The 27,894-nt window shown below is 31.6% G+C and overlaps 1 protein-coding gene across 1 annotated transcript in view; it reads left to right on the top strand.

The window, feature by feature from the left end:
- LRP1B (LDL receptor related protein 1B) overlaps positions 1-27,894 on the top strand; it is a 2,056,943-nt gene that overhangs the window by 1,353,696 nt on the left and 675,353 nt on the right. The window contains exons 33-35 of the mRNA XM_051990638.1: positions 980-1,120; positions 11,966-12,091; positions 16,873-17,004. Coding sequence (XP_051846598.1) covers positions 980-1,120; positions 11,966-12,091; positions 16,873-17,004 — 399 coding nt within the window. The remainder of the gene's footprint in view (positions 1-979; positions 1,121-11,965; positions 12,092-16,872; positions 17,005-27,894) is intronic.

Here is a 27,894-nt window from a genome sequence, read left to right as displayed (position 1 = left end):
TAGATTTGGGGTCCCTATGGGGTATAGGGAGTCAAGCAAAGCTCCCCTGCAACCCCCTTGGATTCGGCGCAAGTATACGGCGGTAAATGAGGTCTAGTAGCGGCCGAGTCCCCAATAAAAGCATTTATTGGCCAGGAGAGCTAGATTGACAAAAGAGTTGGGTTTGGAAGTAAGGAGATAGGTGAAGATAGAGATAAGGAGGGCACTGGACAAAGTGTCCAGTGGACAGAGGGTCCTCACATGGCTACCATGTTTGGAATCTCTGCAAAGAGGGGTTTCCAGCATGGCCTTCTTATAATAGGAGATTTAGCTCGAGGGGCTTTTGGGTGTAGCCCCAAAGTTGGCTCAGATCTGGGTGGGGCTGGGACAGGTCCTCATCTTCTCTTGGAATTCAAAGGGACCAGGATTTGTGAGTTAAAGGGTAATTTACATTAGTAACTAGGAGAGGGTGGGAATCTAGAAAGGAATCTTTCCCACATCAATATTAGTGAGATGAGACAGATACCAACCCAGAATAATTAGTAAGCTGAGAATAATGACAAGGATAGGAAACAATATCTAATTTAATTTTATTTGAGTTTTTTCTTGGGGTTGGGGGTATTATGTTAGGTTTGTTATTCACTTGTTATATTAACAACAGCAACAACAAAAAGTAGATTAGTGCTAAATTCTATTTGTCTCTAAGAATCTCTATTTACAATTCATTTGAAATGTACTTTTCTTTGTGACTATTGTCTTCTTTGGGGAATAGCAAAATCAAGCTTCTTTAATTGGATGGATGGGGGAGAGTAGTTGTGAATAATAACATGTTATGCTCATTAGTTTTTTTGGACATTAAAATGACTTTCAGTGTTTTCCTTAGAAATGTAGTTTTGGATTATAACAAAACAAATGAAAAAAGATTACAATGTATCAACTGTTTATCGTTATTTAATAAGATAATTATCTTTTTTAAAAAAATACCCTGCCATTTTTCCAGATAAAAAGCTGTGGTGGGCAGACCAAAACTTAGCTCAGCTGGGCACCTGCAGCAAAAGAGATGGAAGGAACCCCACTGTCCTCCGGAATAAGACTTCAGGGGTTGTGCATATGAAAGTGTATGATAAAGAAGCTCAGCGAGGTAAGTCACACTACAATGTCTTCAAGCTGCCTTTGGAGCACACAACGCAATCTTCTTTCACATTATTTTTTCAGATGAACAATTGAAAGAACATATTTCCTCTCATGATTATCTGCAAGCACAAAAAAATTGCTGTCTTTCTACAGAAGGGATGTCTTTAATATAATGTACACGATTAGCTTTCAAAACATTGGCTAAGAAGCCTGGGGAATTTTAATTAATCAGATCTTCAAAAGACCTTTTTATCTGAGTCTTTATTGGAAAAAAAGAAAGGAATATCCTGTAAAACAAAGCACAACATTGTGCTAGTTATAAGATCAAGATAGCACAGGCACTAGGGCCTTTAATGTCAACAGGAAGACTTGTGCATCCAAATTACTATATTATTTGTCCCTAAATATTTTTTCTAGTGATTTTCCTGCTTCATTTTCCTTGTCCAAATGATATGCAATGAAATGGAGTGAGAAAGCAAAGCAGATGGTTTACATAGGTGGGCTTGTAATAGTGCCCAAATAGCTCTTTGATGCCAATCAGTGTTGCCTCACACCTGCTAATTCCTCCTTAGATCTTACTCTAAAAATCTCTAATCTCTGTTAAAAAAAGATGCTCCATAAAATGCACAAACAAAAACCACTTTTCTCATACCTTCTCAGACCAATTCCTTCTCTCTCTAGGGAGACAAATAGCAGAAAGTAGACTGATGGGAAGAAAAGTAGGGTTGGTGGAAAGAAGGAAAGAAAATAGTTATACCCAGGTAGGGCTTTGAAGGCAGTCTCCAGGCCACAGAAATTCACCTGACTGAACAGCAGGGATGAAGAGGGGATGCTCATGGTTGTTAATGATATTTGGCAGCTGTCAGGTAAGAATCTCTGGAATTGTTTAACAATTAAGCATCAAGCTTATAAGCCCTCAGTAAGTACCTAGGCCAAAATTTCATTTTCCCTGACTTAAATTAGGCATGGAATAAAAATTTGTTTTGAAAATCTCTTGTCTCAATGATAGAAAATAACTGATGTGAAGCAGATATTTCATTAAAATGTCATGTTTTTAGAAAAATGTTTTAATCTAAGTTTAATAATAATTTTATAACTTTCATAAGAACTCTCTAAGATCTACAAACAAGTTCCTCCCACTCCTACCCAATAGGTAGGCTGTTTAAGTATTCTTATACTAACACTCATTTTACAAATTGTTAAATTGAGGTTCAAAGAATTTACATACTGCCCAGGATCACAGAGTCAGAATCAAAAATAGTACCCATGTATTTTAACTCAAAATCCAATTATTCCACTCTACTATAGACTTTCTTAAATTTGCCATTGAGAAAATATCCTTAACCATTATATTTCTTTACCCCAGTTTTTTCATTACCATTCTTTTCTTTCATTTCTCCTTCCTCCTCTCCCCCATTTTTCTAGGAATGACTCTAGGATAGGGCTATACTGATGTTTAGCCATTTTCAGTTAAGTCTTTTTCACGATCCTATTTGGGGTTTTCTTGACAAAAATACTGGAGTTGTTTGCCATTTCCTTCTTCAGCTCATTTTTATAGATGACAGAACTGAGGCAAACAAAATTAAATGACTTTCCCAGGATCACACGGCTATTGAATGACTGAGTCAAGAGTTTAACTCAGGAAAGTGTATCTTCCAGCATTTCAATAATGCCACATTTTTCACGTTAAAAACATTAAATTTCTAACACTTAAGTAGATATAGGATACATATAAAAGGATTGTGATTCCTATATTTGTATAGATTTTATCACAATATTATGAAATAAAAGTATTGCAATATTAAAAAATATATATATATTTTCCAGTATAGAACTAATTAATATTATCATAAACCATATTTGATATTCAGAGATATAATAAGGATTGGGCAATCAGGATTTTGTATGGTCAGCCAGTCAATAAGAATTTATTGAAATCTTGCTATATGTGAGGCATTTTGCTATGCAAGAAAAATAAAAAGAAAGGTAAACTTAAGTTTTGAAGGAAACTAGGGGAGTTGGGAGGCAGAGATTAGGAAGAAAGAATATCCTAGGTATGGAGAGCATACAAACAAAGAAAAGGTCAGTCATGAGATTGGAAATGCAAGAAACAGGAAGAGGGCTTGTGGTGTTGAATCATAGATTTTAAGAAGAGTAATTTGTAGGTTTGGAAAGGTTAGAAAGGAAAAACTTTAAATACCAAAACATTTTATTTTTAACCCTGAAAGTAGTAAGGGAGGCATTGAAATATATCGTGTTTGAGAATAACACTAACAGACCTGCATTTTAGAAAATCACTTTGTCAGATGAGTGGAGGATAAATTCTAATAGGGAAAGACTTGAGGCAGGAAGACCAGTTAGCAGTCTATTACAATAGTCTAGATCGAGAGGATAAAAGTCTGTTTCAGGATAATAACTATGTGAGTGAATAGAAGCGGATATATAGGAAAAATTAAAATCCTTAACAGCACTTTTATTTCTTTATCAAACAGCAACAATATTATTGCTCTTTAATCATTCTAGTCATGTCTGACTCTTTGCCCCCATTTGGGGCTTTCTTTGTAAAGATCCTCATATGATTCTCCATTTTCTTCTCAAAGAAGTCCAGCAACTACAACCTACCAAGAATAATTAATTAAAACAGGAAGTATTCTGTTTCACCGCAGGCAAGCTTTTTCCCTAGCTCAACTCTGTCCAACTACTTCCCCAGTAATACATCTCCAAGCAGATCCCTCCTTCGTACTATATCATCCTAATATCCTAGAATATTTCTCTTCCTTGTTTTTGCATTTCAAAGTTCAAGGGCTCTCTTCTTTTCTCACAAATGATTTTATATCAATAGGTTAATAGAAACCTTTTAATAAGCACTTAGAACTGAAATGAAATACAATTGAGAATACAAATTCAAGTCATTATTATGTGTCTTGTTCTAAAACTATATTAATAAATGAGATTCATTCAAGTTTCTAAAGATAAATTTCATCATGATATACTTCTGACATTGTATTTGTAAATTTCCATGTTTACTTAAGGGTAAATAAACATTTGTTCTAGAACTGTAACAACAGAAAGTGCTTCACTTTTTTTTTCTTCTATATGCAATTCTACTAAAAATATTTATGAAAGGGTAGAAAAACATACTTAGCAAGGTCATGATTCCTTTTGCTTTTGTTACCATGATTTCCATAACCTTTGATCCTAAAGACTTGATCTCTTTGGCCCAAGTGAACATTCTTTGCCCTGAGAAATCATTCCCTCCAACTCATTGTTCTTGAAAATCCATGGTATACTTTAACTGAGCTTGCATTAATGTGACAACAGCATAATCTCCCAAAGAATATACTGATAAAAGCATCAATATTCAAGACAATCCCATTAACAGGATCACTGCAGGTAGCTTAAAAGCTCCATTAGTATGAAATATGTGCAATTTAAGACTATTTAAGGTGTTAACATTACTATCTCCTTGGATTCCAAAGTACAATTAGCCACTGCATTTATCATTTTGACATAGATCACTAGAAAGTTGACACATCTTGTTAGTCAAATGGGTATCCTCTGTGTAAAATTTGGGGCATAGGTTAACCCAGTACCAATTCACAATATTAGAATCACTAAAGGAGAGAATTTAAAATATGAAAGGGACATTAGACAGCTGAATCTAAACTATTGTCTATGTTATGTAGATATCACTGTCAACAATTATTTTCTTGAAGCACCTAATATTTTTTTCTGTTTCAAGAGACATTGACATAAAGATATTTGTCTTACCATTATATATTATATTATATAGCATTATTTTTTCCATTTATTTTAATAGGCTGTCTATCATCTGTACACTAAGGAAACAGCGAATAAACGAATAGATTTTTCCCTCCAAACTACACCACTACCTACTGTCACACATTACTTCCCAGATATGTCAGTTATGGAATTCTTTTTTTTTTTTTTTTTTAAATAAAGCTCATTCTTGGAAAGCAAAGCAGTCTAAATCATGCCAAAACTCATAACCATTAAGAATGCTTATACATAATTGTAGATTCTATACTGTGCCAAAGTCTCTGCATGCAGAGTTATGTGTTTCTGGTTTTGTTGTTTTCTCTGAGCTCTATCGTTTCCAAACCTACCTGGTACAGTTAGATTCATACTGATTTCTCCAATTTCCTTTTTTCATTCTATGATGAATAATGCAAGCATTGGTGCTTTAGTTGTAGTTTGATTTTATCATCATAAATTCTATTATATTTTAGGTTCTTTTTATTTTTCACAATTAATGGAAGTGCAACCACTTTGTTTTTAACTATTCTGATAATCTTCAGAGAGGATTTTGGAGGTAATACACTTTAGTGAACTAAACAAAAAAATGGAACTCAAGAGAAATAGGCAGTAAATGAAGTAAATGCTACTGCAGGGTGATATTACTTAACTCCGTGTCTTGGTGACCCAATGAATGATATGGCTAAGTTCAGCTTAGAAAATGATTAGAGAGATTTAAAAGTAATAACATATTTTTTGGGTGTTGAGTGAGCTATTCTCTGGGTAGAAATTAGACCCTTTGAGATCAGATAGATGAATAGGCTATTTTTTTTCCATTTGTTACCTGAAACATGGCTCCAGTTTAGGTAATTTAGGAGAATTTGGGTTTTCCTAAAGTAAAAACAAAGCACTCTGATTTGCTATAGGATAATTGCATTGAACACACATTTTAAAAACATCTCTCTTGCATTAAAAAATACTTAAATAGGACTACAATATCTACCTTTTCTATAACATCAAAAATACCTAAATACCTAAGTTTTCTTCTGTTTTCTCACTACACTTTTTGCCTGATCTCTAAGCATTCCTCCTCTAATACTCTCAAGACTTCAATTATCATCTATAAGAACTTTATTGGCAAATTACTATGTATATCTCTGTCTCCTCCTCAAAATTCTAGTTCTAATTATCCCTCCTCATGATAGATGTGCCAGTTTCCATTGTGCAAATTCCTACGCAATATTTCTCAATAGTGTGTGCCTTCCATGCAGCACATAAACCATACATTTCTTCTTATTCTGAGGGATTTTTTCCATGACTTCTGGAAAATGGTACACAGGGTCAACTCAGTGTCCTTGAGCCCTCCTTTGCATTGCAAGACACTATTGCACAGCAAGCAAGCTATCTGATGAATATCCTTTACTCTTCCTAAACTGTCCACTTACTCCTTCAGTCACATGTTGCAGTCCTCCTTGCATTTCTTCCTTTGGAGCTATGTTACATACTCACGCCTATAATGTGTTTTTCCATTGCCTTTGGATGACCTGCAACTCTAGTTTGTTGGCATCTATGCAATTTCTTGAGCCAAGGTCATGTAGCATCTGTTCACTGATGACATTGTGCTGATTGTGCCAAAACTTAGAACATTATAAAGTCTGCTAAAGTAGGTCTGTAGTCAATTGAACAACTTAACCTAACTATGCAAACAGATAAAAAGTGAATGAAAGGAAAATACATCTAGCCCACGCTGTGATATTTCATTGGCTGGATAATATGGAGTGATTCTATCAATGCATATAACTAGGACAGACATTGTATATGGATTCTTAATTGAGTCCAGAGTAAAAAAGAAAGAAGAAAGTAAGTTAGATTAGATCACTTTCCTTCTTTGATTCTGTTTTTTTTTTTTTAATCTTAATGTTTGTTACAATTTGTTGCAATAACATTTCCTTATTCTCATTTTTCATTAAATGCAATGATCGATTTTAGACCAGAAGAGGTAATGAAGTGCATTTCACCTCCCACCATTACACAGGTGGGGTCACTACAGGTGTAAATATTGAATAATTTGCATATGAGGCCAAAGAGGTCTTATTGATTTTACTTAACTTTTGTTGTGGTTGTTGTTATCATAAGGATGGTTCAATGGTAGGAATATACCAAAAATGATGGTAGTGGGGCAAAAAAAAAAAAATCCAATACTTTAATAAGAAGATTAAAAAGCTTTCAATTCTGAAACCTCTGAAACTTTCATTATCCAATCTCCAATAATCCAATAAATTCTCCACATTTCTAACTATAATGATTATATCATTCCTCAACTTAAAAGAAACAATTTCACTTGTTCCTCTTTCCTATGGAATAAACTAAAACTTCTTGTTTTCAAATTCATGGCCTTCAATAATGTGGTTTCAAGTACTATTTATCTAGCTTTCTCTCAGGTTATTCCCATTCATACCTATTCAAACATTCTTTACTGCTCAACATTCCTTGTTCTATTCCTATCCTTTCCCATTATTTTATTGAAATAATTTTTGGTATATGAAATGAAATCCTCATCCTATCCTTCTTCTGATAACTTTCCCTTCTTTTAGGTTCTCAATCCAAATCTTATCTTGTCCTTGAAACCTTCATTAAATCACTTTACTTCCATTCTCCTTCTCTCTTGCAGGCCTAAAAATTTTTATAGTCGATTTGTTTAGATCTTTCCTTGATGATTTATCTTCTTCTGCATGCTGGTTATTTGCTCACTTACTCTTCCTGTCATTAGATTGTATTTTTGTTTCTCATAGATAGAGTGCAGTGCCCTGTACAGAATTGGTCCTTAATATTTGGCAAAATGAATCAAACCTTGGATAACTGTTTAAAGAAAATATAAATGTAATTATTACAACAAAAATAGAAATAATAACAATTGCTAGCTTTTATATAAGGTCTAACATGTGTCAGGCACTATGCTAAATGCTTCAAATATAAATATGAATTGTTTCATTTTCTTTGCATGTTCTATTAATCCATCAGCATGCATTTGTTAAGTATTTTCTATCTGATATGCTAAGCAGTTATGAAAAGAACTTGATATTATTCTTAGATAATTTTATCATAATGTCACATCTATATTCTGAAATTAATGTGCTACATGGTATAGGATGCTGGTTTAAACCTAATTTCTGGCATAAGTTATTGATTTACTCATACTGAAATTTTTATAATTATTGTTTCTATTTAAAGACCATCATTGATCATATTTGTTTTAATAAATTTAATCATTTTGCCAATAACTGAAGTTGTAATGAATTTATAGCTTGCTGATTAATTTTTTTTCTGTTTTTCTTTTTTTTAAATCAAGAAATTTTTAACCTTTTCTGTTCACTATTTTTAAAAGTTCAGTGTCTCTATGACATCCTACAATTCTTTCAATGCCTTGAGATAGAATTTGGTCTTAGCAACTTGAATTTGTTAACAACATTTTAGTATTGTCCTTCTACCTCTACTTGTCTTAAATTTCAACTCCCTTTACTATTTTTGTTTCTCCTTTCTAGGATATTATTCTATTTTACTAGATAAAATAGAAAGCTCATAAGAGTTAAGTGACTTTATGTTGTTTCTGCCATTTGTTATCATAAATTTTATTTGTTATTTATAACTATAATATCTAAGCATGTATTTATTTATATTTATGAATTTGATTTAATAATTAAATTAATAATTGTATAGTAATATAATAAAAAATAAACTTCTTTGCCTTTGGCAGAGAAAGAAAAATACATCACTTGTCTGGATAAATGAAGTCTTTTATTACTATCACATCACATTTCCACATCAGGATTCAATAAATGAATGAGAAAAAAAGAAAGTATTGACTATGTGATCTACTCTTAATTACTTACGCATTTTATTGTTTCTGCTTCTATTGATCTTTACTTAAATATCTTCTATTGTGCTTCTTATCTATGGTTCCTAAATTTCCTAATGTGAATGTATTTTTGTCTACTATGTTGCCCCTTCCCACCCCTCACCCCACTTACCTGCCTGTCTTTTTACTTTTAAACAGGGAATATCGTTCCTGTGTTGTATTTTAGGAACAAATCCCTCATCAAACTCATTGATACATATGACATCAAATTTGCTTTCTGTTTTGGGCTTGATTTCACTTTTGTTTCTTATTCAAATTTTGTATAATTTGTATTATCACTTGAGACTTTTGGCTTATTGGCCATTTGTTTGTGTAAATTTTATTCTCCTATGAATTTTTGAGTATTTCTATAGCTGTAGTTTTCCCTACACTTTAGATATATGTAGAATATGTACATGCATATTTACATATGTATGTGTGCATGTATGTATTTTTGTAGATAGAAGGTAATTGTCTATCTCTTCTTTTCATTTCCATTTGCTTATTTATTTAGATTTGTAAGAATTTGGCAAAATCCATTTTTATAAGTCTTTATTTAATATACGGGTATTCTGGGACCAACTTGAACCAGCTTGTGAGAACTAATTGTTCAGTTTTCAGTATAAGCATTTATTCCTTGTAAATTTGCAAATAATACAAATCAGGCCTTGATTTATTATTGAGGCTTAAGAAAATCATAGACAAAATATTAATAATATAGATTCAAATAAGTATGGTGTGTGTGTGTGTGTGTGTGTGTGTGTGTGTGTGTGTGTGTGTGTTTTCTCCCCTGCCACGGAAACCTTGTTGCTAAACAATTACTAGTACTTACAGGGTATACTAGCACCACTCCTTGGTGCTGTGGTTCAGAAATTCTAAACCCATGCTCAAAAGCCATCTCCCTTAACCACTTGCTCCCTTCTCAAACTGCCTTGTGCTTCTGAAACCTTGACTTCCCATAACTGGCAGTTCTGCATTGATCTTTGCTTGTTAATGACAGCTACCTGCTAGTGGTTGCTGAGGATCTAATTCTGATTAGTAGAATTGATCCCTTCATGTGAGAGGATGATAATGATACAAGGAGATTGAGAGGCAGTTGAACTCTGTGACTTCTCTCCTCTTTTTTCCTCAGTGCCATGCTGCTGAATCCTCTAAGCTGTATTTTAGTCCTCCCATTTTCTTAAAAACAAAGTTTTTGTTTAGAGGCAAAACAACTACTATTCTGAATAGTATTTTATAATGCTTAGCCAATAGGCATGTCTATATACAGGTTCTTAAACTTTTTCCATTCATGATCCCTTTTTGCCCAAGAAATTTTTTGACTCCAGGAAAATAGGTATACAAATCAAACATTTGCTGATAACAAATCATAATTTCATGATCTGCACAATGAGCTGTAAGACCCCATATGGGGTCATGAGCCAAGTTTAAGAAATTGGGTAAGTTAACAAAGCACAGGATTTTGTGTCCTACATTCCTTTGGCATTTTGTTAAAGTTTATAAAGCTCTGCTCAGAATAGTGTTCTTAGTGCTAAGCTGAAATACATAGTACTTCAAAAAAGACCCACAAAACTGAAATTTAGTTATTAAAACATATTAAAAAATAAACAAAGAAAAAAAGAACTCCTAAGACCCAGATTAAGGACAATTGCAGAGTTAATGGAAAATTGACTTCAGAGTCATAAGGACATGGATTCAAGTTCTGCCTCTAACAGAAGGCTGTGTGACCTTTGAAAAAATCACCAACCAAACACACTTAAGTTGTATACAGTTGTTTATATGAGTCAGTGGAATGATTTTGTTTATTGAGGTTTTCCCAAACCAGTGTAATCACAGATAGAGAGGGAAAAGAGAGCTTCTACACCCTTGCCCCAAATGTCATATTCTTTTTTTATAAATGAAATTTAAAGGTGAAAAACAACAAATATAAAGTTGTTGTGTGTTTAAAAATACAGTAGACTTTAGCTGTCAAAATTACTTTTAAAGACTCACTAGAAATTCTAGTTTCCCTTGTTCGAATATGAAGCTTTTCCTTAGGAGTAGAAAGGAAAAAGGAATCAAGCGGTCTTAGTTTATGAGATGAATAAAGTAACTTTTAAAATTGAAGAGCAATCTGAACACTTAAAATATGGTCCCACATGTTCTGAATTTTAGCACTGAATATTTAGTGTCAGGTACAGGAAATAAGTAGAAGTTGAGATCTTCTGATGTAGAGTCCCAGAAGTTAAGAGTACTTCATGCTTCCAAAATGACAGAGGTTTTGACAGGTTCGATTGAACAATTAAATCCCATCAGACTATCTTGAGTTCAGGAGATAAGAAATAATGAGCTGCATTGGTATTTTGCATTTTCCATAGAGTGATATTGATATATAGCTTTTCATCATGCTTTGTAAATCTCACTGGATTTACTGCACTTTGTATCATCGCCTGAACATGCTGCAAATGGCATTCCATGTCCTAGCATAATAAAAATGCTATAAAAATTGGATAGTTAATGAACTTGCTGGGTGAGATTGTAAATTATTTAAATTCATACCATCAGTTTTAATTAGCCAGTTGGGCCAGGTAAATTCTATAGGACATCTCCATGGAATACCTACCTGTGATTACCTGACTGATGTTTATCATTGGTACTATACTATAATAAAGAAAATTATTATGCCAGTTAAATAGATGAGTCTTAAAGGTATGTTTTAATACAGTTGTAGAGGATTGTGTTTTAGGCATGGTGATTTTTTTTTATTGCTTTTCTAAAAATAAATGAATTAATAAAATATCCTTTAATAGTATAATGTTTACATTTGATTAAGCCATATTATTCAATAGCTCTTTATGTGGCACATTTGGATTATTTATTTATTAGAAATTATGAAATTGTTGAAGAGCATTTATAAAACCAAAAAAAAAAAAAAATTCTGGTATCTGTCCTTTTAAAGCACAGTAGTTGTCTAATGTCTCTGAAAAAATGAATCTTTGTGTTAAAAGTTTTGAGTTTCCCGTGTTCTGTTTGTTTGTATGTATGACAAACTTGAAACATTATCTGCCTATTTAAACCATTCAAATAAATGAAATGCAGTGCTATTAAGAGCTATCCAGTAGCAAAGAAATGACAGCACTATGAAACTCATCACAATGTATTATTTGAGTACCGTATAAGAATAAGATAAAACTATTTTTTGGCCTTTTTTTTTCTTTTTAGGTAGCAATTCATGCCAATTAAATAATGGTGGCTGTTCTCAACTTTGTTTGCCAACATCTGAAACAACAAGGACTTGTATGTGTACAGTGGGATATAATCTCCGCAAAAATCGTATGTCTTGTCAAGGTATGAGTTACCTAAAATTTTATCTGTAGAATACCTTACTCATTTACCATTATAAATTTTGTGGATAAAACTGTTAATCAGATAAGCAAATAAATAAGTAAAAACAAAAACAAAAAAGATTTTATGAATGTTAATAAGAAGGGTTAGATTTTTTAAGTGATTTAGAATCAGAGACCCTTGTTCTATTACCTATAATTTTATGTGACCTACAGCAAGCAACTTTACATTTCTAATGTTTTCTCATTAGTAAAATGAGGAAGTTGCATTAGAAAATATCTAAAATTTCTGTAACTTTTAAATCTATAATCCTGTGATTCTTCCAAAGTCTCACCACTATGAGATTTCATCTCTTCAATTGTGGCCTTACAATCCCAATGAACTTTGGATGGAAAATGCCTTCTGTGTCCAAAGAAAGAACTATGGAGACTGAATGTAAATCAACACATGCTATGGTTACTTCTTTTTTCTGTCTTTTTTTCTCTTCTGTGCTTTTTCCTTTTTGTTTTGATCTTTTTCTCCCAATATGTTTCATAAAGAAATGTGCATTAAATAAGCTAATATACATGTATAACCAGAAAAAATAAAACAATAAAAAAGTTGACCTTATTTATAGATGCTAATTCTTCATTTATGCTGTAGTGCATGTGTATGTGTACACATTTGCATATATATGCACACATATATACATGTATATGCACACACATGCAAACATATAAACAAACATATATGCACACAGCCATATATCATTGTATAATTTTATATCTATATATGTATATATACACACACACATATAATTTATATTTAGCAATTAGGTAGCACTTTAAGGTGTGTAAAACAATTTACAAATTTCTTTGTAAGGATATTATTTTAGCCTCCCAATAGGTTGTGAGAATATTATTTATCTTTGTCACAATAACTCTGGAAAGTAAGTTATCATCAGCTTATAAATGAGGAAACAGAGGCCTGGAGAGGTCACTTTACTTGTTGGAGGTCACACAGCTAATTATTGTCTATTGAGATGTAAACGTCTATTTGTGATGTATGGTCTTCCTGACTTTAGGTCTAACACTCTGTCCTATTACCTACATGACTGTATATGAATATCTTTGCATAAGTTATGAGAAGATCATGAGGAAAGAAAAAAAGATTAATAATTTTAGACACTTGAAATCAAATCTAATTCATAGCCTTATGTTGGCAGAAAAGTCATTTTCCACCGGTTAGATCCCCAATAGCTGGATTTAACTTTGCATCAATACCTGAAGATAAATTATGCTTTCCTGGGTTTATGAACATCATGCCTTTTTTAGACTCTATTTCAGCATAATGATGTTTATCATTAACTCATTGGTAAAACCCTTTTCTTAGAGAACAAATGTAGTCCTTTCTTTAATGTTCAATGTAAAATTGGCCTTATTAGATATTGAAACTATTTGGAAGTAGATTAGTAAGATGAAATCATTCTTACTTCAAAGAAAACAAAAAATAAAAACTCTTCATGCCATTGCTTGATAAGCAAGGTTACTACTTTTTCAATGTAAAATCTGAAGAAAGAAAGATTGGGATCAACAGCAAAGATCATATAATTCTGAATTACAGAGATCTATTCAAACTTTTTGTTTCATTTAGTTTTCTTTCACCCTGATTTGCACATATTCTCCCAATATATGCATATGCTCATATATAAGAAACAGATTGGTAAAAGTAATTAGTCTCTCTGGTGATACATATCAATGTACTGATCAGCCTTATTTTAATAGAAACATTTTGAAAAGTTTCTGCACAATTCCAAAAATATGGTCATAGTTACAAGGCACATCGAAAAAGTACATTTGCTCACAATATGACAACTTTGTGACCTATGTTGTCCTTAAAAAATAAGGGTAGATATTCATATTCCAATATGCTGCAAATATTTTATATATCACATAAAATAACCAGAATTTCTTTTTATTCTTATGTATTATTTCCTTCAGTTAACTTCAATAACCCATAATGTATTCATAAAAAACATCATTTCCACCTTGGCATTTTTTTCATTTGTTCATACAAACTCCAGACTCCTCTGTATTTTGAAATTTTTGGAGTGAAAAATTGGATTTATAAATGGTTATGACTTTATAAACTTATTTTTCGTGATAGCAATATTTTAAATAAAAGCATCTGTCTAGCCTTACTATCCTATGGTATTTCATAAATATAGACAAAAATAATATATTGGGGCAACTAGGTGGCCCAGTGGATGGACCACCAGCCCTGAAGTCAGGAGAACTTGAGTTCAAATATGGCCTCAGACACTTAACACTTCCTAGCTGTGTGACTCTGGGCAAGTCACTTAACCCCAATTGCCTCAGCAAAAACAAACAAACAAAAATAATATATTGACTATTGGCTATTTTCAACAAAAGTAAAAACCAATAACTTAACCAAGTGTTTTGTTTACCCAATTTGAAGAATTTAAAAAAAAATATCATAGTATTTAGTTATGACAGAAGAGCAAAGTAAATCAGCAGAAAAAGTATAACAATAAAATGAGTGTCAGATTTTACACTTCCATACCCATATGCACATCCTAAATGCATACAATAATCAGCAAGGAAAAAAGTTTAGGGATATTTCCTTGAAGTAATCTTTCCAAAACTAAAACAGCAGTAAGAGAGAAAATTAGACCCTAGTGTTGACTACTTGAAGTTAAACTACCATTTTTAATTTTGCCCTAACCTCCTCTTCCTCCCTCCCTAACTTTTGTGTTTTAATAATGTTTTAGTGGTGGTGATGGTGATGGACCATCCCACTTTGTAATACCAAAATCAAAACCCATCCTTTTACCCTCTAAATATATTTTGTTATTCTTTTAGGTGAGTTCTCCAACTTCAAAAAAGGAAAGCTTGGAGTAGTGTAAAGTCAAAACAGATAAAGTTATTTCCCCCAGTGACTCCAGAATTCTCTGAGAATCTAGTCTTTTAAAATTAGGGTCTTTAGTCTTTAGAGATTATGATTTTTTAGACAAAACATCTTAATTGTCAGACCAAGACCTTTTCAGTCTTCTCTGATTATTCAAAATTGCCATCTATAAACTAGATAAACCTTTACATTGCAAGAGAAGTCTTCATTTCATTCTGGGACATTCCTCTGAGTTAATCCCAGTTATATATGTTGAAAATCAACTAATTGGAATGTTGCATTTTTTTCCACATCATTATATGAGAAAAATGACAAGAAAGTTTTAGAAAAGTAAGTAACTTTTAGAAAATATTCTGAAGTCAACACAAATTTGACATCAGTCCTGTGAGAACTAGTCTTCAAAGTTTTGACCCTGAGCCAATATAAGATACTGAAATCTCAGGTTATATTCTATCTAGTATACAGAACTATTTATTACTTACCAAGTTAAATAAATCATACACACATATGTATATATATACAAATAAAATTTAAGTAGTCATGGAATGTTTGTGGAATGACAACAGAATTTTATAAAGTACATTTCTATAATATGAATTGCCAACAGTGTTCTGAGGGGAGGAACAGTAAATATGATCCCTATTTTATCAATAAGGAAACTGACTACTAAAAAAGAAAATGAAATTCTGTACTCATAACAAAAATAGTAAGCAACTGACATGGGAGCTACTTATTTGAAATGAACTAAAGAATCTGAGCATTCTCTAGTGCATTCTATTTTAAGATATAATAACATTTATAAGGGAAAACACTATTCTATAGTAGATGTGGGCCACTGAGTGTCATAGTTGAAGAGTGAAGATCTAGATCTGGGATCAGGAAAGTTTTTAGCTGTCTGACTCTGGGCAAATCACTTCAGCCTTATTTGCTTTAGCTTCCTCATCTAAATAATGGGGATAATGATAATACCTCTCTCCCAGTATTGTTGCGAAAATCAAATGAGATAATAGCTTTAAAGCACTTGGCACAGTGGTTGCCAAATAGTAACCATGATAAAAATGTTGCTGATGTTGTGGTTATAATTAGTTGGATTTAGAGTATGGAAGACATAGATTTCAAATTCTTCCTTTCACATATATCCACTATGTGAATGTGGGCAAATCAGTAAATTTTTGTATCCTTAGCAGTTCTCTAAAACTTTAAGTTTCAGAAGAAGTGATCATTTTTACTGGTAGCTGAAGTTTCTTTCCTAGGAATTCCTTATACAAATTAAATCAGAGATTATGGTCCAAACAAAAACTGATAAGATGAATGCTGAAAGAAGTAGAAAGAATCTTTGACATGATTTTATCTAATCCATCGCTTTTATAAATAAAACCCAGAAAGTTAAGGTGACTATTGAATATATAGAACTGAGATTTGAACCAAATCATCTGACTGCAAAGCCATTTTTTTAATATTATTCTGCAATGTACCTTCTTGGAATTGGATGGGATTAAAATATTTAGTAAACTAAAATCAAAGTATAGCATTATGTACAAACACAAGGATAGCTCATTTTGGGATGGGGGTAGATGAGTAAGATGAAGGGATCATGAGGATCCTTTGTTTTAAAGTGGGTGACTGAGGAATTTCACATTTTAACTAATCAGAAAAAGCTTCTCAGAAGAGGAGGAATTGTGTAATTTGCTTTAATGAAAAAAGTAAAGGTCCCAGGAGCTGCTAGGGAAGGCAATCATAATGTGATTAACAACCTGATAAATGGTTAATAGGAGGGAACTTATAAAATTAAATTCAGATTGTTTAATATTAATATTATAAAGGGTGCTCTAAATTTGAATTTACATTTGAATTATTTTGTTTGTTTTTACATTTAGGCATAGAATCATTTCTTATGTATTCTGTTCATGAGGGAATCAGGGGAATACCTCTGGAACCAACTGACAAAATGGATGCTTTAATGCCAATATCAGGGACTTCATTTGCTGTGGGAATAGATTTCCATGCAGGTAAATAAATTTATTCATAATTTATTTATCAAATGTTCATTTGATTTATTAAACATGACTGAAATATCATTTTTCAAAGTGTCATGGTAGTGGAAATGGGAAATAAAGTCAAATATAAATGATTTTAAGCATTTCACAAATCATTTTAAATATGTTCAGATGTCAAAAATCAAATGTATAGTTTCCCTAAACCATAATATTAAAGTGACTACTATATTAACCTTTTATAAGCATCCAATCCTGCAGGTGGTCTTTTCATTTTTGCTCTGCTTTTACAAATCACTGCTGAAATCTAGAATACTATGATTATGAAATAAGCCAATCAAAAAAATAAGAGCTTTTTAGGGAATGAGGGAAGGCATGAAATTTGCCCTGAAAATAAAATCTTATTCTTAAATGTATTCAATTAGCTATTAGTTATGCTAATCCAAATAATGGTACACATAATCTGAAAAAGTAGATAATTCAAATATACTATCTGTTCTATTTGGCTCTTGAATTTTACATCAAATTTAGGGTAAATTTTGATTTCTAATTGCATTGCCCCACTACTAGAATGAATTGACATTTCCCAACTAGATACTATTAAGGAAATGGAGGAAAATCATCCTGCTAATAATAGTATGCTATAGAAAACTTACATATGGATGGTGATGAATGCAGTGACCTTTAAAATTATTGGGGAGGGAGGATGTAACTTTATTTTTCATTTTATTGGCTAAATACTCATGTTTAAAACATTAAACATATATAATTCTCCAAAAGGTATTCACAATTATTATTTTCCACTTGAGAGTTTATATTAAAGAAATGAATCTTTCCTCAGAGTTTTCATCTTCACTAATCCATACACTTCCTGTGTTAATGATGGAGTGTTGGAAATTGTGAATGTGAATACCAGGTGTTTTTATACTTGTGAAGTCTTATTTTTATCTAGTGTCACCAAAACAAACACCGTTTTTTTGTTTATCATCTCTAAAACTCTCTAAATATTAGCAGGTGGGCTTCTAATAGTAAGATTTTTTTCTTTGATGAAACACATTTTATTAAATCATGTGTTAATGAGACTCTTGGCTACAACTTAATGAGATGCTTGAAATCTTCATACACTTTTTTATGCGTAACATTTCATGAAGAGAATCAAAAAGGAACAAATCTTTGGAAGCATGAGGAGCTAGACCTTGATTAAATTTAGAAAAATATTTAACCCCATATTTTCCTCCATTGTGAGGAAAGCAAAACAAAAAAGAGAAAAACTAATTTTATATAGATCTTATATTAGTTTTGGCCAAATTTTATTAGTCACCCATCATTTGTCTCATTTTATCCAAAATAAAATACTCAAACACATTTTTAAAAGTTATGTACATTTGGTACTTATATTTTCTTCATTGGTCACATCTTTGAAGTCTAGTTTCTCACTCTGTTCATTGTACGAAAAACTCTCAAAAGTCATCAGTGATTTAATAACCACAAAATCCAATGGTAGTTTTTCAAGTTCCATCTTCCTTGATTATTCTTTGTTGTCATCTTCAGAATGTTCCCTCCCACTCTGGTTATGACACACACTATATACTACTTCTATTTCTAATTCCTTCACTTCCTTGATAGTAAACTCTACCTCATTTTAGCCTTCATACCTTAACTAAGTGTAGATATGTCTCAATAAGTCATCCATGGGCCTTACACAAAATATTTAATGTTAGTTTGAATTAGAATGACATTTTACAATAATTCTATTACCAGAGGCTAAGGAAACTTAGTCACACTCAAAAATCATATATAAAATATCAAATAAGATGAGAAGGAATTGAATTTCCTAAATTGGAACAAGAGTATATTTCTAGAAAATCTCTGACTTATTACATCCACAGGGAGAGGGAAAAGCCTCAGTTTCAGCCTTAACTAAGTAACAAGCACACAACCACCACAACCTCCCATCTGCTTCATCTAGGAGATGGTCCTTCCATCTTTCCTTGATGCCCTAATTGAATTTGAGGCAATAACAGCTTTTTAGCCTTTTAATTATACCTCTTTGCAAAAGTTACTAAAATCAGACTATTAGATTCTCAATTGATATCCTTGATGGGAAATATATCTCTGGCACTTAAAAGTCAATTACCACTCATATGAAAGAGTGTTCCAAATCATTATTGATCAGAGAAATGCAAATTAAGACAACTCTGAGATACCACTACATACCTGTCAGATTGGCTAAGATGACAGGAAAAAATAATGATGAATGTTGGAGGGGATGCGGGAAAACTGGGACACTGATGCATTGTTGGTGGAGTTGTGAACAAATCCAATCATTCTGGAGAGCAATCTGGAATTATGCCCAAAAAGTTATCAAACTGTGCATACCCTTTGATCCAGCAGTGCTATTACTGGGCTTATACTCCAAAGAGATACTAAAGAAGGGAAAGGGACCTGTATGTGCCAAAATGTTTGTGAGATCCCTGTTTGTAGTGGCTAGAAACTGGAAATTGAATGGATGCCCATCAATTGGAGAATGGCTGGGTAAATTGTGGTATATGAATATTATGGAATATTATTGTTCTGTAAGAAATGACCAGTAGGATGAATACAGAGAAGCTTGAGAGACTTACATGAACTGATGCTAAGTGAAATGAGCAGAACCAGGAGATCATTATATACTTCGACAATGATATTGTATGAGGAGGTATTCTGATGGAAGTGGATTTCTTTGACAAAGAGACCTAACTGAATTTCAATTGACAAATTATGGACAAAAGCAGCTACACCTAAAGAAAGAACACTGGGAAACAAATGTGAACTATTTGCATTTTTGTTTTTCTTCCTTGGTTATTTTTACCTTCTGAATCCAATTCTCCCTGTGCAACAAGAGAACTGTTCGGTTCTGCAAACATATATTGTATCTAGGATATACTGCAACATATCTAACATATATAGGACTGCTTGCCATCTAGGGGAGGGGGTGGAGGGAGGGAGGAGAAAAATCAGAACAGAAACGAGTGCAAAGGATAATGTTGTAAAAAAAAAATCACCCTGGCATGGATTCTGTCAATATAAAGTTATTATAAAATAAAATAAAATAAAATAAAATAAAATATTTTTTAAAAAGTCAATGATGTTGGAGAATCACCACTGAACCCTCTGAAATTTTTATAACCTTAAAAGGAAGAAAAAATCCAAGTGTAGAGCTCTTGGTTAGGAAAAGAAAGAGTTTTAATATGTGATATATTAGTACTCATCTTTATCAACCTCCTTGAATACCATCCTGTACTCTAATCTCTAATCATATTGTATCACAAATTATCATTTATATAGACTTTATGTTATTTCCTATGTTTATATTATTATCCCCTTTTCAATCTGTCTATTTCATTATTCAATTATCCTTTTATTTGTACTCTTGCCTTAAAGTCTGATTTAAGTAATATCCCTTTTAAAAGCATAGCAGTTAGAGAACTGACTAAATGGCCTAAGTAACTTCATTTCCTTCATTGACGCTTTCTAGCTTTGTTACCAAGAGCAAGTCACTGAACCTTTCAGTAGCTCATGCAGTCCTCCCAAGAATTATATATTTTTGAATTGTTACCAGTCTTCATTGTTACTATTCTTCATTCTGAGCTGTTAACACTGGTGAACATATATTAACAAGTGTGGACACATTTAAAAAACAACAGACTTTTAAAATGAATTACCAATGGTTTTAGTTTTTTCTCCCTTATCTATGTATTCTTTCATTCATTATTGTTTTTTTTTTTGTTTGTTTGTTTTTACTAAATTACTAATCTTTTTTTTTTCCCTATGTGGTACAATATACTAGGCTCTTTTCAAGTCTCTGTAATTACTTTAGAAGAGTTAGATGATGTTTTGCAAGAATAAAAGACAAAATATTTTATTTTGTTAAACTGGCCTGACTCTACAATTAGTAAACTACTTACTCTTTAAAAGAAAACTGCTTACCCACGTGAGTTAATTATCTGATTCTATGTAGTTGTCTAAAAATGTATAATTTACCAAAAATTATTGTGAAAGAAGTACTTCATCACAGTTTAGAGGGAGAAAAATGACTGACAGGGATTATCCTGTTAACCATGAGGCACTAGTATTGATGAGATAGTGAAAAAAAAGTATTGATATCAGACCTATTCTAGAAGAGCCTCTTAATATTTTTAAAACAATTATTAATCCTTGCATCTTGATGAGAAAGTTATATACTAATAATTATTAGCCTCTATTATAAAGTAATTAAACACAGAGCTGTCCAATAGCATATATTGCACATACTGATCCCACACCATTCTTTCATGAAATAATTAGTTTATTTGTTTATTTTCATTTTCTCACTTTATTTTTTTAAAATTTATTTAATTATTTTACATGGAAAAAATAACTTTTTCCTGGCATGGCAAGTCACTTAATTTCTTTGTGAATTTCAGTTTCTTCCCTCATCTTTAAAAGGTTGGACAAAATACCTTTTGAAACATTTTTCCTATACCTCCCCCATTGAAAATCACAATGATACTTATCAATTAGGGAATGGCTGACTAAGTTGTATTATATAAATGTAATGAAATAGTGTCGTGCTATAAGAAATGATGAGCAGGAAAATTTCAGAAAAACCTGGAAAGACTTACATGAACTGATGCAAAATGAAGAGAGTAAAACCAGAAGAACATTATATACAGTAAGAACAGCATTGTGTGATGATTAATTATGAATAACTAAGCTCTTTTCAGCAATGCAATGATCCTAAATAATTTCAAAGGACTCATGATAGAAAATACTATACACATTCAGAGAAAGAACTGATATAGTTTTAATGCAAATCAAAGCATACATTTTTTGTTTTCTTTACTTTTTCCCACTCCTTTTTTTTTCTTTCTTTCTTTTTTTAAGTTTGTTCCTTCTTTCACAACATAATTAATATGGAAAAGTTTTATGTGCTTACATATATATGACAAATATCAAATAGCTTACCATTTTAGGAAGTCATAGTTTGCACTTAGTTATAAATGATTCTAGAGCATATTCCAATACATTATGAAATCCATTTGTTTATAATAGATTTAAAACTTGAGAATAATAACACTGATTTTCTTTAAAATATTTTATCATTTTGATTGGTCTTCATCCCTACCTTAATCTCAATTTATGTAGCATTAGATTGATTTTGAAATTCACTATTTTGAAAACTATACTGTAAAAAAGAGTGAAGTACTTTCACAGTTCTTTCAATTCCCTCCACTCAAAAATCACCATTGTCCTCTATGATTCTCTATAAATGGTAGGTATGGAGTAATACATTCTAGCCATCTAAAAGCAGAAAGCAACAGAGTAAGGAAACCCATTACTTTCAGGGGAAATAGATGAAATAAATTTATGAAGTAAATCTATTAAAGAATAAATAGCATTTAAAATGTTCTGAAAAAGTTAAGTGAGAATTCAAGAGTATTTAGTACCTAGTCAATGTACCCAATACATTGACAAGAAACAGAATGACAGAAAATAAGAATTGAAAAGATATCTTAAAGTCATGTTGCTAAGCAGCACATATATTCAATGTTAATTTTTTTCATGATTTTACTTTGTTTATGATCTATTTTTTCTGTCTGACACTTTACTGAAGTATCAAAATAGAACTTCTAAAAATAAATATGGTTTAAAATCAATTTAAGCTCTGTAGTTGGATTTACATTTAAATGACAGTTACTTGCTTGATTGAACTTTTTCTAGTCTTTGCAAAATGTGCTTCATTAAACTGAGGGGAAAATGAGTTATCAAGGTTAATGGATAGAATATCTATAAATTATCCAAGAGAATAATAAGGAAGAACCTTTAAGTCACTTCCTTCCCTCCCCCCCCCCCCCCCCCCCGCCATTTTTGCCTTTATCATCTTACTTCTAACTCTATTTTTTAAAAATATGTTGAAATTGTGATTTCCTTGGTCTAAGGAATTTCCAGTAAAGAAACTCTCTATTAAGGAAGATCAGCATCTTCTCTGGTAAATAATTTGCCATTTGGAAGATAGCCAGCTTGTATCAGAGACAAGACATCAATCCAGTGTTGTCAGATGACTGATTCTTTTTCCACTGTGCCATGCTACCAATTTCCACTTCTATAAAAGAATTTAAACCAGGAAAAAGCAAGAAGCAGCTTACCTATTTTTCCATTTCACTTTGAATTATATGAAATGAGATTCCCTATTGTCCAGTAGTTTCATGACCATCCAAAAATAAATTTTTGGACTTATTGAAATGGGAAACTACAATTACTCTTTTCTTAACGAAAATGATTTTTGGTCATAGAAACAAGGCAGATGTTAATTAGAAGTGATTTATTTATAGAAAAATTTTCTTTTCCAAATTTTGTACAATGAGATGTTTCAATCTTTGCATTTGTAAAACAATTTCATTTGTATCTCATTGTTTTGTCTCCTTGTAAATTAAAGCTTTTGATAAAGTATTTTACTACTAGAAACAATTGTGGTTACTGTACTCCTAAGAAGAAAAACCTTGTGGCTAAATTTAAAATATTCAAAGATTGCTTATCACTGGAAAAACCTTATCCAACTTAAAAAAAAATGGAGCTTTGAAAATCTGGACCTTCTAGGTGGTCTCTCTTCTGAAAATGAATATTGCATTTTATGTTTTAATAAATATATTTTTAGCAGAGAAAGAAGTTTACAGAATCAACACTATTCAGGGTATATTTTTATTTCAATACTCATAGTTTAAGAAATGTCTCATTTTTAGTTACTAAAATACATGTGGATGTTTTTTCTTTTCTTTTTTTTATTTTATTTTATAATAACTTTTTATTGACAGAACCCATGCCAGGGTAATTTTTTTACAACATTATCCCTTGCACTCACATCTGTTCCGATTTTTCCCCTCCCTCCCTCCACTCTCTCCCCTAGATGGCAAGCAGTCCTATATTTGTTAAATATGTTGCAGTATAGCAGATTTTTTTTTTCAGTGATCAAATAACATCTTCAGAATGGAAATTGGATAAAACTTTTTAGGATATGGTCTACATGTGAAAATTTTCAAGACTTCTCCTGATTTCCTTATTACCTGTCCTCTCCATAATTACCCTTTTTGGCCCATCGTTTGACAATTTTATTGCTGCTAAGTATTTCTGCAGACACTGAAAGGAAAGATTATGAAATACATATTAATATGTTCAATCCCATATGCAAAAAATGACAATGAACACAATAAAACTGCTCAATGAATTTTTGGATAAGCAGATTCTAAATCAAAATTTGGGGCTGCCAATTTTGCTTCTCGACTCAAAGTTTTCACTAAAATATAAAAAAGAGAAAGAGAATTGTAATAGACAAAATTAAATTGTCTTTAGATCATTGTAATTTTCATTACTTTTGTCAAGTTAAATTTTCCTCTTTAAACAGTCACAATCACAGAATTGAGTTTGCGTAACATAATATATCTTTAAAAGGAAATAGCTTCATCAGTAAACCTAGTGTTTTAAAACTATATTAATTCAGAACTAACAGATAAATAAATAACAGAGTTATTTTAAGAAATACAACTTATTTCAAATATGAAATAATATAGACATTGCATTACAGAATTGGGGGAGTTAATTATTAATAAATGCAAATATGGAATTCTTAGAATATAGATATTATTATCTTAAGAAGACTAAAACCATTGAAACAGCATATGCATAATTAATTTGCTAAGTAAGCATTATGTAGATAAATAGATGTCATTTATGTGTAGTACATTTATGTAAATTTATGTATATACGCATGTATATAGATCAGGTTAAATTGTGCTATGAAGTTGTAGGAAGTAGTGTGATTTCCAGATGACCCATGTAGGACTAGGCTTTTCTTTATTCATAGAAAATGACTATCATTCAGCAACATGTCTTTGGCATAATATGGCAGAAAGATTCAAGGAAATATTTTTAACCTCACAATTTTCATTAGCACCAAACATTAACCCAATGGATTGTGAAATCTGAACTGGGTTCTTCTTAATCTAATGCTTTAAACTTTCTATGAGCATTTTCACAGTTTAATGCCTTACTTCTTTTTAAAATAAAATTTTAATGTAAATTCATGTCATTTAAATTAAAGTATTCCTCAAAATCAGAAAAAAAAAAGAATGCTTTAGAAAAAAACTTTGAAAAAAATTTCAAGAAAAGCACATGTTATAAACATGACTTTTAGGAAGGTAATCTATTTTCGTTTTCTTTATTTCTTTTAAAAAAATTTCTTAGTTGAAAAAAATAAATTTCCTTAATTGGCTTTTGCCTCTTTCATCGCTCAGCCAATTATGCAAGACTCTTAAGTGGGGCTTCCTAGCTTGGGCTTCCTCTATTTATCTGCCCCCTAATGAAGCTCCGACTCATTTCTTTCTTGGGCAGTGTCCATGTCCAGGATACCTCCATTTCCTTGATTATTTTATCAAAACTAATTGGTTTTATGATGCAACACTTCAAGGCCAAACTCTGACAAACTAATTCATGTTAAGGTATTAATGTCTAATAAGGTCCAACTCCTTTAAGAGCTTCTACTTTTGATCTGAGTACAAACCCCAAAGAATAGACCTCTGATTAGTTCGTTGAAGGTGAAAAAGAGGGCAAAATGATCTTTCAGTAATTTAAATCATAGAATAGATAAAATTGGTTCTTTTTTATAGCCTTCATTTCAGCGCTAGCTATTCAGTTCAATTCAACAAACATTTACTGAAATTAATGTAATATATTAGGTTTTAGGAAGACAGAAAGTTTAGATAAGACACTAACTCCTGCTCTTAATGATTTTATAGTACAGAGGGAGATAGAATACAGAGACTAGTAGGAAAGTTGACTAATGCTCAATTAATTATGTTGACATAACTTAGCTTTTTTTTATCTCCTCTAGTCTTCTTTTTTAGCTAAAGCATGATGGAATGTCCATTTTTTTAAAGGGCACATTTAACCTTTGGAAATGCTTTTTTGAGAAAATAAAAAATGTATTAATTTGTCTTTCGGTGCCTTTGTGTTAAAAAATAAAATAAAAATAAAGAACCTTGCTTTTGACATCATTGGCTGTTAGTTTCTAATTAAGTAAAAACTCGTCTAGTTAAAATAAAGAAAAACATTAATTTTGGGGGGAGCGTTTATAAGCAACAAGTTTTTAATTCTAGCTAATCATTTATTCTCACTCTGTCCACTGAGCCAGGAAAAGAAGTTTTATTGAGTTCTTTACTAGAAGATTTGGGTAAGAGAAGAGAGGCAGCAATTTCTACTTGTCTTTTTACTTTAATTAAGCACAATTCAGTGACTATACCTCTCTATTGGTGATCATTTTGTATGACTATCACATGGAGTATGGTAAATAAATTGAGGAAATGACAATAGGGAAGAGACAAAACAGGGAAAAGAAGGGGAAAAAGGAGAAGGAAAGGAAATGGAAACGAATAGAAAAGCAAAGAAGGAAAAAGGTAAAGGGAAAATGATAATAACTTCAGATGATCTCAGCTTCTCTAAAATGAGAAGGCACTCCTCTATACCTCAAAGAAGAAAATGATTATCAGGTAGAGAAAAGAGGGTATCTATGAATATACCAGCTAAATATTTGTCAAAATGTTTTCCTGATACTATTTGCTGCATTTCTTAAGGGGTTGGGTTTTTTGTTTGTTTGATTGTTTTTTAATATCCTTTTAATAGTAGTTACAACTTAATGCTGACTCAGTGTTAACTACTGCAATAAATTTTAATTCCAGGAGTTACTGACTTTATCTAGCTTGTTTGTTGGATAGGTGACTCACAAAATTATTATTTCGTCCACTTGGGTCCAGACTTCACCAGAAACATTTTAAAAGCTTAGTTTTAAGTCACTAATGAATCCCTTTTATCAGTGATTGGATAAAAAGTATTTGAAGAAATTTATCTAAATGCAAACACAGAATACTGAGAGAAATGGGAACCTTAGAGCTATTATCTCTTCTTCATCTTAGACTCTTCATCTTAGAAATGAGAAAACTGAAGAAAAGAGAGATAAAATAAGTTATTCATCAATCTATGGAAAGAATAAGTGTTTAACTTTACTTCTAGTTCTCATGATTATAACTTTTCATAGTGCTACACTAAAATTCAGGGTCTGAGGAAGAATCCACAAGTTCTATATATTACATATTTTAATTATATATTCTCTCTCTCATTCTCTCTCTCTCTCTCTCTCTCTCTCTCTCTCTTTCTTTATATATATACATTTTTTAAAATAAGACAATAAAATCATATAGAAAGAACCAGATGGGATCTAAAAAGAACATGTAAACCAACAGTGTTGTGCTGCAGAAAAGGGAAATGAGATTCAGAAGATAAAAAGGAACTTGCCCATGTTAACAAATAATAGAAAGAATTTGAATACAGTTCCTCTGACTCCAGGATTAATATTAAACTATATCACCTCTTTCCCTAATTAGGGAATCTATAAACTGGTACAGAAGGGAAAAAATGGATTTGGAATCCATTTCCAAGAGAGGTTTTAAACTTTCTTTGGTTTGTGATCTTTAAGGAAAATGTCTGTAATTATTTCTTTTGAATTAGTTAGATATTTACATGAAAGCAGGAATTGTGGCAAATGATTTTTTCCAATTCTATGTCCCTATTTGCTATGTCTAATAATACTGGTGTTACTTCTAGAAACAAAAACATTAAAAGTCTATATGATACCATTTTAAGAAATTTATTTTAAAACCCTCCTTCAATTTAATATTGTTTGAATGAATATTAAGCACAGAAAGTCTTTAGATTCCTAGATCTATATGCAAGAAATAGACTAGATGGTAGGTGCAATTATTCCCTAGAAATTTTGTAAATTAGCTACTATTAAGTCATAATTAACAGCCTTCAAATTGGACATTCCTTAGAAAAGAA

Source organism: Antechinus flavipes, chromosome 3 (assembly GCF_016432865.1).
Source record: "Antechinus flavipes isolate AdamAnt ecotype Samford, QLD, Australia chromosome 3, AdamAnt_v2, whole genome shotgun sequence".
NCBI classification, from domain to species: domain Eukaryota; kingdom Metazoa; phylum Chordata; class Mammalia; order Dasyuromorphia; family Dasyuridae; genus Antechinus; species Antechinus flavipes.
This window is presented reverse-complemented; position numbering and strand designations above follow the sequence as displayed.